The sequence below is a fragment of the Ambystoma mexicanum genome, chromosome 7q (assembly GCF_040938575.1).
Source record: "Ambystoma mexicanum isolate Mex_15411 chromosome 7q, UKY_AmexF1_1, whole genome shotgun sequence".
Classification (NCBI taxonomy): Eukaryota; Metazoa; Chordata; class Amphibia; order Caudata; family Ambystomatidae; genus Ambystoma; species Ambystoma mexicanum.
In genome coordinates, this window is record NC_090941.1 from 796,465,107 (window position 1) to 796,479,231 (window position 14,125).

At 52.9% G+C, this 14,125-nt stretch overlaps 1 protein-coding gene across 2 annotated transcripts in view; it reads left to right on the forward strand.

Annotated features, from left to right (window-relative positions):
- Positions 1-941: 941 nt before the first annotated feature.
- Positions 942-14,125, forward strand: part of LOC138528550 (matrix metalloproteinase-20-like) — a 123,669-nt gene continuing 110,485 nt past the window's right edge. Inside the window, exon 1 of one of the 2 annotated variants that reach the window (XM_069640312.1) lies at positions 942-1,138. In XM_069640312.1, coding sequence (XP_069496413.1) covers positions 962-1,138 — 177 coding nt within the window. In that variant the 5' untranslated portion in view covers positions 942-961. The remainder of the gene's footprint in view (positions 1,139-14,125) is intronic. The other variant, XM_069640313.1, reaches the window with a different exon arrangement.

Below are 14,125 nucleotides of genomic sequence, written 5' to 3' on the forward strand. Positions count from 1 at the left end.
TCATGGCACTTCCCCATTCCCATTTTCGCCCCATAGGGCTCTATGGGAATGAGGAAGGCGCTAAGTACGGTACCGCAAATTGCGGTACCGTACTTAGCACCAAGGTCCCTTTGCGGGTCCCTACTTTAATGGCTGGTCTAGACCAGCCGTTCAGGTCGGGTCCTGCAAAGGGACCTCGTAGTAAGGCGCTAAGTGTTTAACGGCGCCGCAGCCTTTTACGGCGCTATGAAACACTCAGCGCCAGGGTCCTAATGAGGCCCAAAGTCACTTTGCACCAGGCTACACATTCTGTAAATCAGGCCCATTGAGTACAATAATAGCGGCTATTAGCCTTCTGTACGTGGGCTACGTCCCATCACAGCCGCGGGAAGGCAGGCTTTAATGGCCATGCAATCCCACTTTCCCAGTGCCCCCACACTCCTTGTCTGTGCACTTCCTATGTTCCTTGGCTCTCTTGGATTAACAAACAACCCAGAATTCCCATTTTGAGACGTTTTGCTCAGAATCGATGCATATTAATCTTGGTCTAGTTAATATATTCAATACGTATATTATGTAAACTAGAAGCTTCTGGTGTAAAAGAATACCATAATGCCATTCAATGTATGTTCTAAAAAAATGCCTATTCTTAGATTATAGGAGTTATGCGCAGGGCACACAAAGGAACACGTGGATGTGTGCAAGCCCTTTAATTGCAATTTACATACACAGGTGTGTGCAAGTCAAAGCAGGCCAGGCGGTTAGGAGCAGGACAGAGTCAAGTGCTTGGGATGATCTCAAATTAGAACGACTTTAAGCATGGACTCAAAAAGGATCGAAGAAGCTTTGCAGTCCTTAAAATACGCCCATGCCTGTGATCTCCCCGTTGCACAGTATTACTGACCAGTTTTGGCCACAAGTGAGTCATCGCATTTCAAATTGCATAAGAAAGGTGGATCGTATAAAAGGACAGCACCTGGCGATGCTGGGGTTGCTTGCCAGGGTGTGTGCACTGAAACCAATGGCTCTGCAGCTTTCTGTAAGTGTGCTGCTGTCGCTCTCCTCCCTTTCGCTTGCCGGGCCCCTGTTTAATCCAGGAGATGCTGAGACCAACACAATGGCTGGTGGACAACATGATAGTGATGTGGCATTTGCAAAGGTTTGTCATTATTTTCTTAACTTTTTTAATTGCACATTTTTATACATAGAAATCAAAGTTAACATTTTAAATGTTCATTTCAAAAGTATCCTTTAAGTTTGTCTTTTATCGGCCTGATTAAAGAAACAGATTAATACATTAAGAGATTTCAAATTAGTAAAGGAAATGCCAAGGAAAGAGTACATTAGAGCCCGTATCACGTGTAAATGGTGCCCAGTGGGTTTATAGCATTGTTATTCTGTCGGATGGGCTCAATGTCCAACCGTGATTAAATGCAGTTAGAATGGGACACAATGTGGCCTGGCGTTTCAATACAGTGTGGAAATGCCCTTGTAGGAAAAAGCTATTTGCCATCTTGTGGGAAAGCCTCTAACACAGGCGCTATGTTGTGGCTCCTTCTACCTTCCGGTGGACACCTTTAGGTATGCTGAGTGGGAATCTGTCAAGCCTCTGCCTCTGGTGTTCAGAAGACTGTCTCAACCCACTTTGCCACTTTCCAAGATGGCGGCCATTGCCTGACGGAACTCCTGCACCCACCCAAGAACCCATCAAAAGCCACTAACATGAGAATGAATAGGATTACCTATTGGCAAAGCTGATCCACGTGGTCCCCTTCCTTCACTAGCAGGTTGAGGGGGCCCCCATTCCCCCTTCCCTGGCAGATTCTGGGTATCCGCACTCCTTTCTCCCTACTGCCTTGGGAGGTTCTAGGTGTCACATCCTCCGTCTTCCTGAGCAGATTCTGGGTGTCCCCACACCCATCCAACATCCTTCAGCCGTGGCCCAATTCCCCATCGCCACTCCTGGCAGGATCTGGATTTCCATATGCACCTCCTACCCCGGGCATGTTTTAAGTGACCCTGCCTGCCACACCCCCAAACATTTCCCCATGTTACTCTTGGACTATTTTTTTTTTTAAAATGGTATAGTTTATTATAAACTTTTCATTCATAAGTCTTACAGTTTTCCTCATTTCGAAAAGCATTAGAAATGGCAAGGAAGAAAGAAATCAAGAAGGAAGAGGAAAACAAAATGATAAAAAGGAGAAAAAGAGGATTTTCTTGTTTTAGGTCTGCAGAAACACAATGAATCAAATAGCCGTCGAAGAACCCCCCTTGTGATTCACCAATGGTCTATTGTCCAGTCCCAGCACGTTCTTTTGGAATTGCACTACCGTAAAGATTAATTTGTTTTCTCATCCATTCATTATTAGTGACCATCGAGCATCCTTGTCCATATGCTGGGCTGAAATATTGAAATATTCACCAAAAATGAGCCTTTTTTGCAACAGTTCTGGACATATCATTAGTAAGTGGTATATTGTTTCTGGGACTTCTCTGTTGTTACAGAATCGGCAATGTTGATCTGTCTTGGGAATTTGCCGGGCCATAGCTAATTTTTCTCTGGTTGGTAGAGTATTAAGCCGGATTTCCATATAAATTGCACGCACCATTCAATCGGGAAACATTTCCATGTACTTTGGTATCTTATTTATCGATGGTATATCAGATTGGCATTGGAGATTTCTGCGGTACAAGATTTCGGCATTGCAACTCTTGATCCAGTCATTTTCTGTGGAATTTTTTTTTGCATACTAAGGTCTTTTCGTGAGCATTTCAACTGATATATCTTCGTTCCCTAGCTGTCGAAGTAGACGTTCTTTCCAGATTTGCAGGACTGCATTATTCATGGCGTTGGGGTTACATCTCAAAATTTTTATTGCTGGTATTTTCTCTTCCGTCAGCAGTTTTTGGAATAGATCTAATTGCTTCCATGTAACTATTGATGCCAATGATTGTGTAGCAATTTCTTGCCAAATTCTCGTCATAGGGTACGAGTCAGGTAATCTTAGAATCTTTCTCCTGAACATTGCCTCTAATCTTGTCCAGTTTTTGAGTTCTGTGTAGATCATTGCATCGCTTCCATAGGTGATTGCCAGAATCACTTTCTGTCTGTAAAATGACATGATAGGCTTGAATGAGAATTTGCCAAATTTCCGGTGAAGAACACATCCTTGCCTGGCTAGGCATTGCATTTTTCCTTCTAGGGTAGTGAAGCATTGTTTTTCTATTTTCGATTGATTAATCGTAATGCCAAGATATTTAAAGGTTGACACTTCCTCTAGGCAGATTTCAACAATGATCAGTTTCAGGGCCATTACTTTCGTTTAAGCAGTAGTGATGCCTAGTTCATTAGCCTTCATATAAACCCCCATGAGATGTAAACTCTGTTGAATCCCTGAAGTAGTTTTATCCAGTAGAATGATATCATTGGCCTACAACAGTGCTTGAACTGGAATGGAATTCAATTTCGGGGGGTTTAAAGCCGGGTTGCTTAGAGGTTCTTCAGAGTCTGCTGTATACAAGTTGTAAAGGGTAGCTGCCAAGGGGCATCCTTATTTTAGGCCCGTTGTTGTCTTTATCGGAGGAGTAGTTATACCATCCTTTGATAGCCTCACCACAATTGAGGTGTCGGAATATAGCAGCTTCATTAGTCCTAGGACTCTTGGACTGTTATAATTCTTCCATGACAACTCTTGTTTGTTTTCTGTTCCAGTTATACCCCAACATTTCTTCAAATTGTGAGTCATTTTGAAATGGTGTTGCTGCTACTACATGTGTTGTCTTTCATTCATATCCAATAAATTAAAATGATTATAATTATATATTGTGAACCGAGGATAGCACATGGCCAACGTTCTGGTCTTGGAAGCAAGACCACGCAGTTCGAATCCCAGATCCACGTTTAGAAATCGAACTCAGGTATAAAAAAACAATTAAATTAAAATAAGGGGGGTTTTCTCTGGCCGCCAGTTAGCTTTGTTACCACCTCTAAGCATAACAGCACTGCCCAAGGATAGGGCCACTGCCAGGTGAGCAGTGATCAGCCACATCTGTATAAAGGCGACAGGAATCTAAGGAGTCTGCTATATTTATCGTCTTATTTTAGATTAAAGTGCAAAGTACAACCTGCCTGCTATCAAAAACATAATTCAGTTGTTTATTTATTTAATGTATTTAGTTTAACCTCAATTTAACACATGTAAAACAATAAAATATAACATAAAACACATTTTTTTTAAAACATTACTTTACATTATACTTCTACTTATACTTCTCCTGCTACTGTGAAAGATAAAACAATCACTCTTTAGGTCAACATACAGCATGAAGTCAGTGCAACAAAAGAAAATAGACAACATACGTGCTACAAGAATGATAAGAGAAATGTTCAGTTGTGTTGCCCTCATCTTTTCTGGATGCGCCAACACATTTACAGGGTAATTCATAGAATTTCGCACAAAAGTGGCTCACGTGGCTGGCGCACAGTGTCCCCGTGCGATATACTGCGCCAGTATTCATGGATTTTAGCCTCCAAAACCAGCCGTGGCGCAGAGTGGCGCAGCGACCCTGCAGCAGCACCAGTTACGCCCCCAAGAACGCCCTTGCGCAAAGAAAATCCATCAACATCCCCAATTCATCGAAATGTCTGCGCTAACCCTGGACCAGTTTACAGGGCTGCCAAACAGCAAACGCCAAGCGGGGAACGTGTATTTCAGGGGTTCGCGGGACGTTTCACACGCGATCCCACCAGGGTACGTGTATTTGAGGGGTGCGCGTGAAGTTTCACACGCGATTCCACCAGGGTACGTGTATTTCAGGGTGCGCGGGAAGATCCACATGCGATTGGCCTGGGTACGTGTATTGCGGGGTGCACGTGAATTGTCACACGCGACTCCAGCAGGGTACGTGTATCTCAAGGTGCGCGGGAATTTCCATACGCGAATTCAGCAGGATATGTGTATTTCAGGGGTGCGTGGGAAGTTCCACACGCGATTGCCCTGGGTACGTGTATTTCGGGGTTCGCGGGAAGTTTCACACGCAATCCCAACAGGGTACGTGTATTTCAGGGCTGCGCGTGAAGTTTCACATGTGATTCCATCAGGGCACGTGTATTTTGGGGTGCGCGGGAAGATCCACACGCGATTGTCCTGGGTATGTGTATTTGAGGGGTGCGCGTGAAGTTTCACACGCGATTCCATCAGGGCACGTGTATTTCAGGAGTGCGCGGGAAGTTCCATACGCGATTGCCCTGGGTACGTGTATTTCGGGATGCGCAGGAAGTCTCACACGCGTTTTCAGCAGGGTACGTGTATTTCAGGGGTTCCGGGGAGTACTACACGTGAATTGGGCGTGTGGGTCCTCCCAGGTGTTGCTTCTACACCCTCCACGGCCCCTGCAGGCAGCCCACACCACAGGGGACTACCCTGCACCCCTGCTCATGTCCCGCAGGCAGCCCATCCACCATGGGCATGCCCCCCCAGCCAACCCACATGTCACCTTGCACTACTGATCAACAACGCATGTCTCCCAGCAACCCCACCCCCCAGCACTGTAGGGCACCTGCCAGCAGGCCCCCACTCATGTCCAACTCATGTCCCCCTGCACCCCCATCCCCAGCAGTCAGGGGCACCCTCCACCAGGCCCACACTTATGTCCAACTCATCTCCCCCTACACCCCCACCCCCCAGCAGTCAGGGGCAACCTCCACCAGGCCCCCACACATGTCGCCCTGCACCCCCACCCCCAGCAGTGCAGGGCACCTGCCAGCAGGCTCCCACTCATGTCTCCCAGCACCCCCACCCCCAAGCAGTCAGGGGCACCCTCCACCAGGCCCCCACTCATGTCCAACTCATGTCCCCCTGCATCCCCACCCCCCAGCAGTGCAGGGAACCAGCCAGCACGCCCCCACTCATGTCTCCCTGCACCACCACCCCCCAGCAGTGCAGGGCACCTGCCAGCAGGCCCCCACTCATGTCTCTCTGCACCACCACCCCCCAGCAGTGCAGGGCACCTGCCAGCAGGCCCCCATACATGTCTCCCAGCACCCCCACCCCCCAGCAGTCATGGGCACCCTCCACCAGGCCCCACACATGTCTCCCAGCACCCCCACCCCCCAGCAGTGCAGGGGCACCCTCCACCAGGCCCCCACTCATGTCCAACTCATGTCCACCTGCATCCCCACCCCTCAGCAGTCAGGGGCACCCTCCACTAGGCCCCCAAACATGTCTCCCAGCACCCCCACCCCCCAGCAGTCAGGGGCACCCTTCACCAGGCCCCCACTCATGTCCCCCTGCACCCCCACCCCCCAGCATCGAGGGGAACCCTCCACCAGGCCCACACTCATGTCCAACTCATGTCCCCCTGCACCCCCACCCCCCAGCATCCAGGGGCACCCTCCACCAGGCCCACACTCATGTCCAACTCATGTCCCCCTGCATCCCCACCCCCCAGCAGTCAGGGGCACCCTCCACCAGGCCCCCACAGATGTCTCCCAGCACCCCCACCCCCCAGCAGTCAGGGGCACCCTCCACCAGGCCCCCACTCATGTCCAACTCATGTCCCCCTGCATCCCCACCCCCCAGCAGTCAGGGGCACCCTTCACCAGGCCCCCACTCATGTCCCCCTGCACCCCCACCCCCCAGAATCGAGGGGCACCCTCCACCAGGCCCACATTCATGTCCAACTCATGTCCCCCTGCACCCCCACCCCCCAGCATCCAGGGGCAACCTCCACCAGGCCCACACTCATGTCCAACTCATGTCCCCCTGCATCCCCACCCCCCAGCTGTCAGGGGCACCCTCCACCAGGCCCCCACACATGTCTCCCAGCACCCCCATCCCCAGCAGTCAGGGGCACCCTCCACCAGGCCCCCACTCATGTCCCCCTGCACCCCCACCTCCCAGCAGTGCAGGGCACCTGCCAGCAGGCCCCCACTCATGTCTCCCAGCACCCCCACCCCCCAGCAGTCAGGGGCACCCTCCACCAGGCCCACACTCATGTCCAACTCATGTCCCCCTGCATCCCCACCCCCCAGCAGTCAGGGTCACCCTCCACCAGGCCCCCACTCATGTCTCCCAGCACCCCCACCCCCAGCAGTGCAGGGCACCCTCCACCAGGCCCCCACTCATGTCCAACTCATGTCCCCCTGCATCCCCACCCCCCAGCAGTGCAGGGCACCTGCCAGCAGGCCCCCACTCATGGCTCCCTGCACCACCACCCCCAGCAGTGCAGGGCACCTGCCAGCAGGCCCCCACTCATGTCTCCCTGCACCACCACCCCCCAGCAGTGCAGGGCACCTGCCAGCAGGCCCCCATATATGTCTCCCAGCACCCCCACCCCTCAGCAGTCATGGGCACCCTCCACCAAACCCCACACATGTCTCCCAGCACCCCCAGCAGTGCAGGGGCACCCTCCACCAGGCCCCCACTCATGTCCAACTCATGTCCCCCTGCATCCCCACCCCTCAGCAGTCAGGGGCACCCTCCACCAGGCCCCCACACATGTCTCCCAGCACCCCCACCCCCCAGAAGTCAGGGGCACCCCCCACCAAGCCCCCACACATGTCTCCCAGCACCCCCACCCCCCAGCAGTGCAGGGGCACCCTCCACCAGGCCCCCACTCATGTCCAACTCATGTCCCCCTGCATCCCCACCCCCCAGCAGTCAGGGGCACCCTTCACCAGGCCCCCACTCATGTCCCCCTGCACCCCCACCCCCCAGCATCGAGGGGCACCCTCCACCAGGCCCACACTCATGTCCAACTCATGCCCCCCTGCACCCCCACCCCCCAGCATCCAGGGGCACCCTCCACTAGGCCCACACTCATGTCCAACTCATGTCCCCCTGCATCCCCACCCCCAGCAGTCAGGGGCACCCTCCACCAGGCCCCCACACATGTCTCCCAGCACCCCCACCCCCCAGCAGTCAGGGGCACCCTCCACCAGGCCCCCACTCAAGTCGCCCTGCACCCCCACTCCCCAGCAGTGCAGGGCACCTGCCAGCAGGCCCCCACTCATGTCTCCCAGCACCCCCACCCCCCAGCAGTCAGGGGCACCCTCCACCAGGCCCACACTCATGTCCAACTCATGTCCCACTGCATCCCCACCCCCCCAGCAGTCAGGGGCACCCTCCACCAGGCCCCCACTCATGTCTCCCAGCACCCCCACCCCCAGCAGTGCAGGGCACCCTCCACCAGGCCCCCACTCATGTCCAACTCATGTCCCCCTGCATCCCCACCCCCCAGCAGTGCAGGGCACCTGCCAGCAGGCCCCCACTCATGTCTCCCTGCACCACCACCCCCAGCAGTGCAGGGCACCTGCCTGCTGGCCCCCACTCATGTCTCCCTGCACCACCACCCCCGGCAGTGCAGGGCACCTGCCAGCAGGCCCCCATACATGTCTCTCAGCACCCCCACCCCCCAGCAGTGCAGGGGCACCCTCCACTGGCCCCCACTCATGTCCAACTCATGTCCCCCTGGATCCCCACCCCTCAGCAGTCAGGGGCACCCTCCACCAGGCCCCCACACATGTCTCCCAGCACCCTCACCCCCCAGCAGTCAGGGGCACCCTCCACCAGGCCCCCACATATGTCTCCCAGCACCCCCACCCCCCAGCAGTGCAGGGGCACCCTCCACCAGGCCCCCACTCATGTCCAACTCATGTCCCCCTTCATCCCCACCCCCCAGCAGTCAGGGGCACCCTTCACCAGGCCCCCACTCATGTCCCCCTGCACCCCCACCCCCAGCATCGAGGGGCACCCTCCACCAGGCCCACACTCATGCCCAAATCATGTCCCCCTGCACCCCCAGCATCCAGGGGCACCCTCCACCAGGCCCACACTCATGTCCAACTCATGTCCCCCTGCATCCCCACCCCCCAGCAGTCAGGGGCACCCTCCACCAGGCCCCCCCACATGTCTCCCAGCACCCCCACCTCCCAGCAGTCAGGGGCCCCCTCCACCAGGCCCCCACTCATGTCCCCCTGCACCCCCACCCTCCAGCAGTGCAGGGCACCTGCCAGCAGGCCCCCACTAATGTCTCCCAGCACCCCCACCCCCCAGCAGTCAGGGGCACCCTCCACCAGGCCCACACTCATGTCCAACACATGTCCCCCTGCAACCCCACCCCCCAGCAGTCAGGGGCACCCTCCGCCAGGCCCCCACTCATGTCTCCCTGCACCCCCACCCCCCAGCAGTGCAGGGCACCCTCCACCGGGCCCCCCCTCATGTCCAACTCATGTCCCCCTGCATCCCCACCCCCCAGCAGTGCAGGGCACCTGCCAGCAGGCCCCCACTCATGTCTCCCTGCACCACCACCCCCCAGCAGTGCAGGGCACCTGCCAGCAGGCCCCCACTCATGGCTCCCTGCACCACCACCCCCCCAGCAGTGCAGGGCACCTGCCAGCAGGCCCCCATACATGTCCCCCCAACACCTCATGACTATCCATAATCATGGCCCCCATGCCTCCTCAATACACTGCCTACGCCACCCCAGTCCAAACACACCACCAGGTATGACATCCACCCCACAAAGAAATCACCAGCACATGATGCATCCCAAATGGCTAGTCTGCACATCAACATATATCCGTCAAACCCACACAATGACAGCATGTGAATGATAAAACACACATTGTGACATGCATGAAACCAAAGAGAGAATACCACACATTGAAGTACCAAATGATAATGTATTAAACAGAAAAGCCAGGCAATGAAATGGAACAGAAGAAAATGGAAATATTAAATGAAATCCAGCATGTCCAATAAATGAAAAAGATGCATGAAATCCAAATGAAAAGCAATCCAAAAGCATGTCTCCAAAGTGTCAGTCTGAGAAAATAAATCCAAGGTGCAAAAATAATAAAAAACCATTGATCCATGGGAAAAAAAAATCAACAATCCAAATCCATTGTCAAACTATGTACAAAGTGAACATCCATGGTCCATGTGCCCAATCCTTTAAATGAAACCTATAAAATAAAATCCTACCTAATGAAGAACTATATACAAGAAGTTGGGGCATTGTCCAAGCGCCCCAAAACAAAACAAAACCGAAAGGAAACTTAACACTAAAGAACTATTTACAAGGGCAACGGGCTAGTCCAACGGCTCACTTCTGGATGTTCCGGGCCAGAGCATCATCGAACTCCTGCTCAATGTCCCGGAGGTGGTCCTCTTCCATGGCCCCGAGGGTCCGCAGGGATGACGACATGTTCTCCTCCAACTCCCTGCGGATTGCCTCGAGGCATTCGGCCCGCCTCAGGGCCCTCTGCATGGAGTTCTCCGCCCTGACCATCGTGAGCCGTGCCTCTTCCGCCCGCTGCCGCTCCGCATCTATGGCGTGGCCTAACCGCTGCCACATGGAAGACACTTCCCGTCCTTGGTCCTCCTGCCCTCCGGCCGATGCCTGCCCCTCCGATGTCGAAGGCCCTGAGCCATCATGGCTCCCACCTCGTTGCTGCTGCTGCTGTGCCTGTGCCCGTGCCCTGGCTCCTGCTGCCTGCACATCCTCCACCGGCCGGGGTGCAGTCGTTGATGTGGCCACCCCTGCTGGACCTCCAACTCCCGACTGTGGCAGGGATGTGTCCTCCACCAGCCGGGCCGCACCGTCAGAGGCAGCTCCACAGGGCACCCAGGTGACAAATGGGTGGAAAGATGGCATGGAGGACGACTGGTGCATAGGGTGTTCAGTTGAGGAGGGGGTCGGAACAAGCTCCAGCAAACGGAGGAATCCGGCCTGGGTGACCTGTCCCAGTAGGCCGACGCGGTCAACAAGCCATTCCAGATGACGTGCAGTCTCCTCATGAAAAGACTGCAGGTCACCTCGCATGGCCCGTTGACGCAACGCCACACCAGTCAGGACAGGCTCAACCCGTACCTGGATAGCCACGTCCACAGGCAGAGGAAGGCCAGTTGTTGTAAGCTCATCACCTGTCTGAAAACGGGTCTGGACGTAGGCATCCCTGATGGTGCAAGATGATGCAGTGACAGGACCAGGTACAGGATTGCACACAGGCACCTTCGCGGCGGCCTGTGCTGCCTCCTGTCCCTGGTCCTGCACTGCACCACTAGCACCCGTGGAATCCCCAACTCCAGACCCCGTCTCTGTCGCTTGCACGGCCTCCTCCTTCACCAAACCCCCCACCAACCTGGATGACTCCGTGCCATCTTCCCCCGTTGGGCCCTGTGGGGTCCCAGCTGCCCCTTCTGCTGCCGAGGAGTCCAACTCCGACCTCCGCCTCTTGGACCTCCCCCCGGCAGCTGCGGCCTGGGACGCGGCACCGGACTCCTCACTCCCCGACGAGATGACAACCTGGGAGGGGAGCCGGGCCTTGCGTCTCCGGCTGGCGGTGCAATCCCTGCCGCTGTGCTCCACAGCACCTTCTCCGCCCTCTTCATCAGTTGACGCTGCAGACAGGGAGAAATAAAACACAGGCATCAGGGCACTGTACAATGGACACATACACACATGATAGTTGTACATGAGTGGTATTGGCAAACCTCAGACATGGCATCACAATCGCCAACACAACATGTCATTTCAACTCGCACACATGAGCCATACCACAGCCATATCGCAACAGCCAGCACCATCCATACACATACAACAGCATGAGCAGGCAAAGGTGAGCCAGACATCACATGCAACACAGGGAGTGCACTACACATGCACACACACCACCACCCCCTCACTCTCTGGCCGGCTTCCCTTGGCCCTCCTCCTGCCCCTACCTGCGAAGCTAAGAACCTCAGGGTCATCTTTGACTCCACACTTTCCTTCTAACTTCTTACTCCACCACCTTAGAGGTACTCTTCCTTTCCTCTCCTTCCCTCAGAAGCTCACTGTCTCCCAAGCTCTGATTCTCTCTAGGTTGGACTACTGTAACAGCCTCTTTCTAAATCTACCTGCCTCCACTCTCTGCCCTTTACAACTAATCCAGAACAGGACTGCAAAACTTGTCCTTGGCCTCAAGCCCTGTGATCGTATCTCTCCAGCTGTGAAATACCTTCATTGGCTCCCAGTGGATACAAGGATTAAATTTAAAATCCTTTGCATTGTCCACAAGGCTTTCTGGTGCCTGGGTCCAAAATACCTTCAACTATCGCTCCGTAAATACCTCCCCTCTCGAGCCCTTCACTCCTCTACCTCTAACTCTCTTAGGGTCAGTCGCTTCAGAAACAAGCGGGGGGCAGATCTCTGTCTTCAGCTGGGGTCTCCCTTTGGAACTGCCTCCCTGCCACCCTGAAACTTGAGGAGAACCATCTATGGTGCTGGAAGCTCCTCAAGACCTTCCTCTTCACCTCTGCCTATGCCCCTTTTTTCCCCTGTTGATCTGTTTTCTCTCTTGGCACTGTCGCACCTGGTCACCCGCTGTCCTCGGGCCCAGGTACCTGCTCACCCTGCCACCCTTCCTGCACGGCCTCTTGGCCATCCCTTGCACTGGGGCCTGAATCATTACCAATACAGTCCCCCCCATTTCTTCCTCTGCACTTATCAGATAGACCCTATCTAATTTTGCACTTTGTCACTCACAGTCTGCACTACCACTGTTCTTGATCACTTTATTTATTTATTAACTTATTATTTATCTTGTGTTTCTACTATGCTCTGCACTTTTCCACTTTCTCCACCCTCCCATGCACTATCTGCCTTTTCCCCTTCGCCATACACTTGCGCGTTCTCAATGTCACTGGGCCTAGTAAGATCGTTTGTTTTTGTTTTCTCCCCTGTTCCCCTTCCCTTTGCCTGGTCGCGCTCTGATACACCTGTGTATGAGCGCAATATAAAGTTTCTGTAAAAAAACGGTGGTTGTGTTCATTTTGTCAGCATGCTGCCTAAAACTGCATCCAATTCCCCCTGAATCCCATATTTGACTACAGAGCAGTGGGCAGCACTACTCTCTCCTCAATAAGATCAAGGTGTGTGATTATTTCATTGTCTGCACCCTTGCGTGAAAGGGTTATTACACAATCATTTGAATTTGAAAGTCCCTTTGCAGTGTCTAAGTGGAAACATCACAGATGATTAGCTCTACATCTCTGCCTGGAACATTTATCAGAACATCCTCCTATTTTATTTCCTGTGGTGGAAGCTTGTTGCCAAGGAAGTCCACGAAGTGAGACTTGATTCTGAAAATTTCTGTTAAAGGTGATTTCTTTTAGTGAAAGACTTGTTAAATATCCCAGGAGAATGACTCAGAAACCTGCTGCATCACTGCTCCACTGCACTATGCAGATCATGTGGACATGTCTTAATGTGCATTTCAGGCGTGTCTAGGAGTTGGTGTGGATCACACGCTATCAAAGTGTGATTTTTCAAAGGAGAGATGACATAGAGAGAGACAATGTATCTGCCTTGTGATTTGTTAGTGAGCATTTAATGCACATTCATTCACACTGAACACTGACTTTGCTCTCCTGTGACATCCCTTCTTATTAACCTTTCGTTTTTGGTGTAAGCTTTATTATTCGTACCTGGGAAAGACAGATTGACCAATAACAATCTGCCTTTCTGGGCGCGATTATACATTCACCGCCCACACCTTTCTATACCACATTCATTGCTCAAGTTGGATTTTGACTTAGAGTCTTTGCAGCGTTTTCTTAGATTATCCTTTTCCAGAGCTCTGCAACCATTTGGCACACCTGAGGTTTTGGACTACTATCAGCTCTAGTCAGCATAGTGAATAGTGAGGGATCGTGCGAATCGTAGTTCAAAACATCTGGAGTCATAGGTTTCAGTCCTCTGTCCCATTTATATGTGGACTAACCCAACATCCACTGTTCCAAATTAAACATAATCAAGCAGGGTAAGTGCTACTGATGAAGCATTGGAAAGAGGGAGACTTGTCTATGTTCATGGGAATCTATTTTAGGATGCAAGGAAAAGAAACCATGCTTTAATTGTCCATTTAAGTGTGGTCTTTATTAAATAGGTGTGCATAAATAATCTTCTTTGCAGAGTCGGAGGACGCTGCTGATGGTGAGACTTGACACCACAGCCAGAGTAGTAAAATAACTCATAGTAATTGATTTGATTAATTTGTATGGTGCAGTACCCAGCCGGGTATAGGACAGAGTTCACTGCATGTGGGAACAGATGACAACCCGTTATTGATCATAACCCGATAGTTGGAATAGTGAGT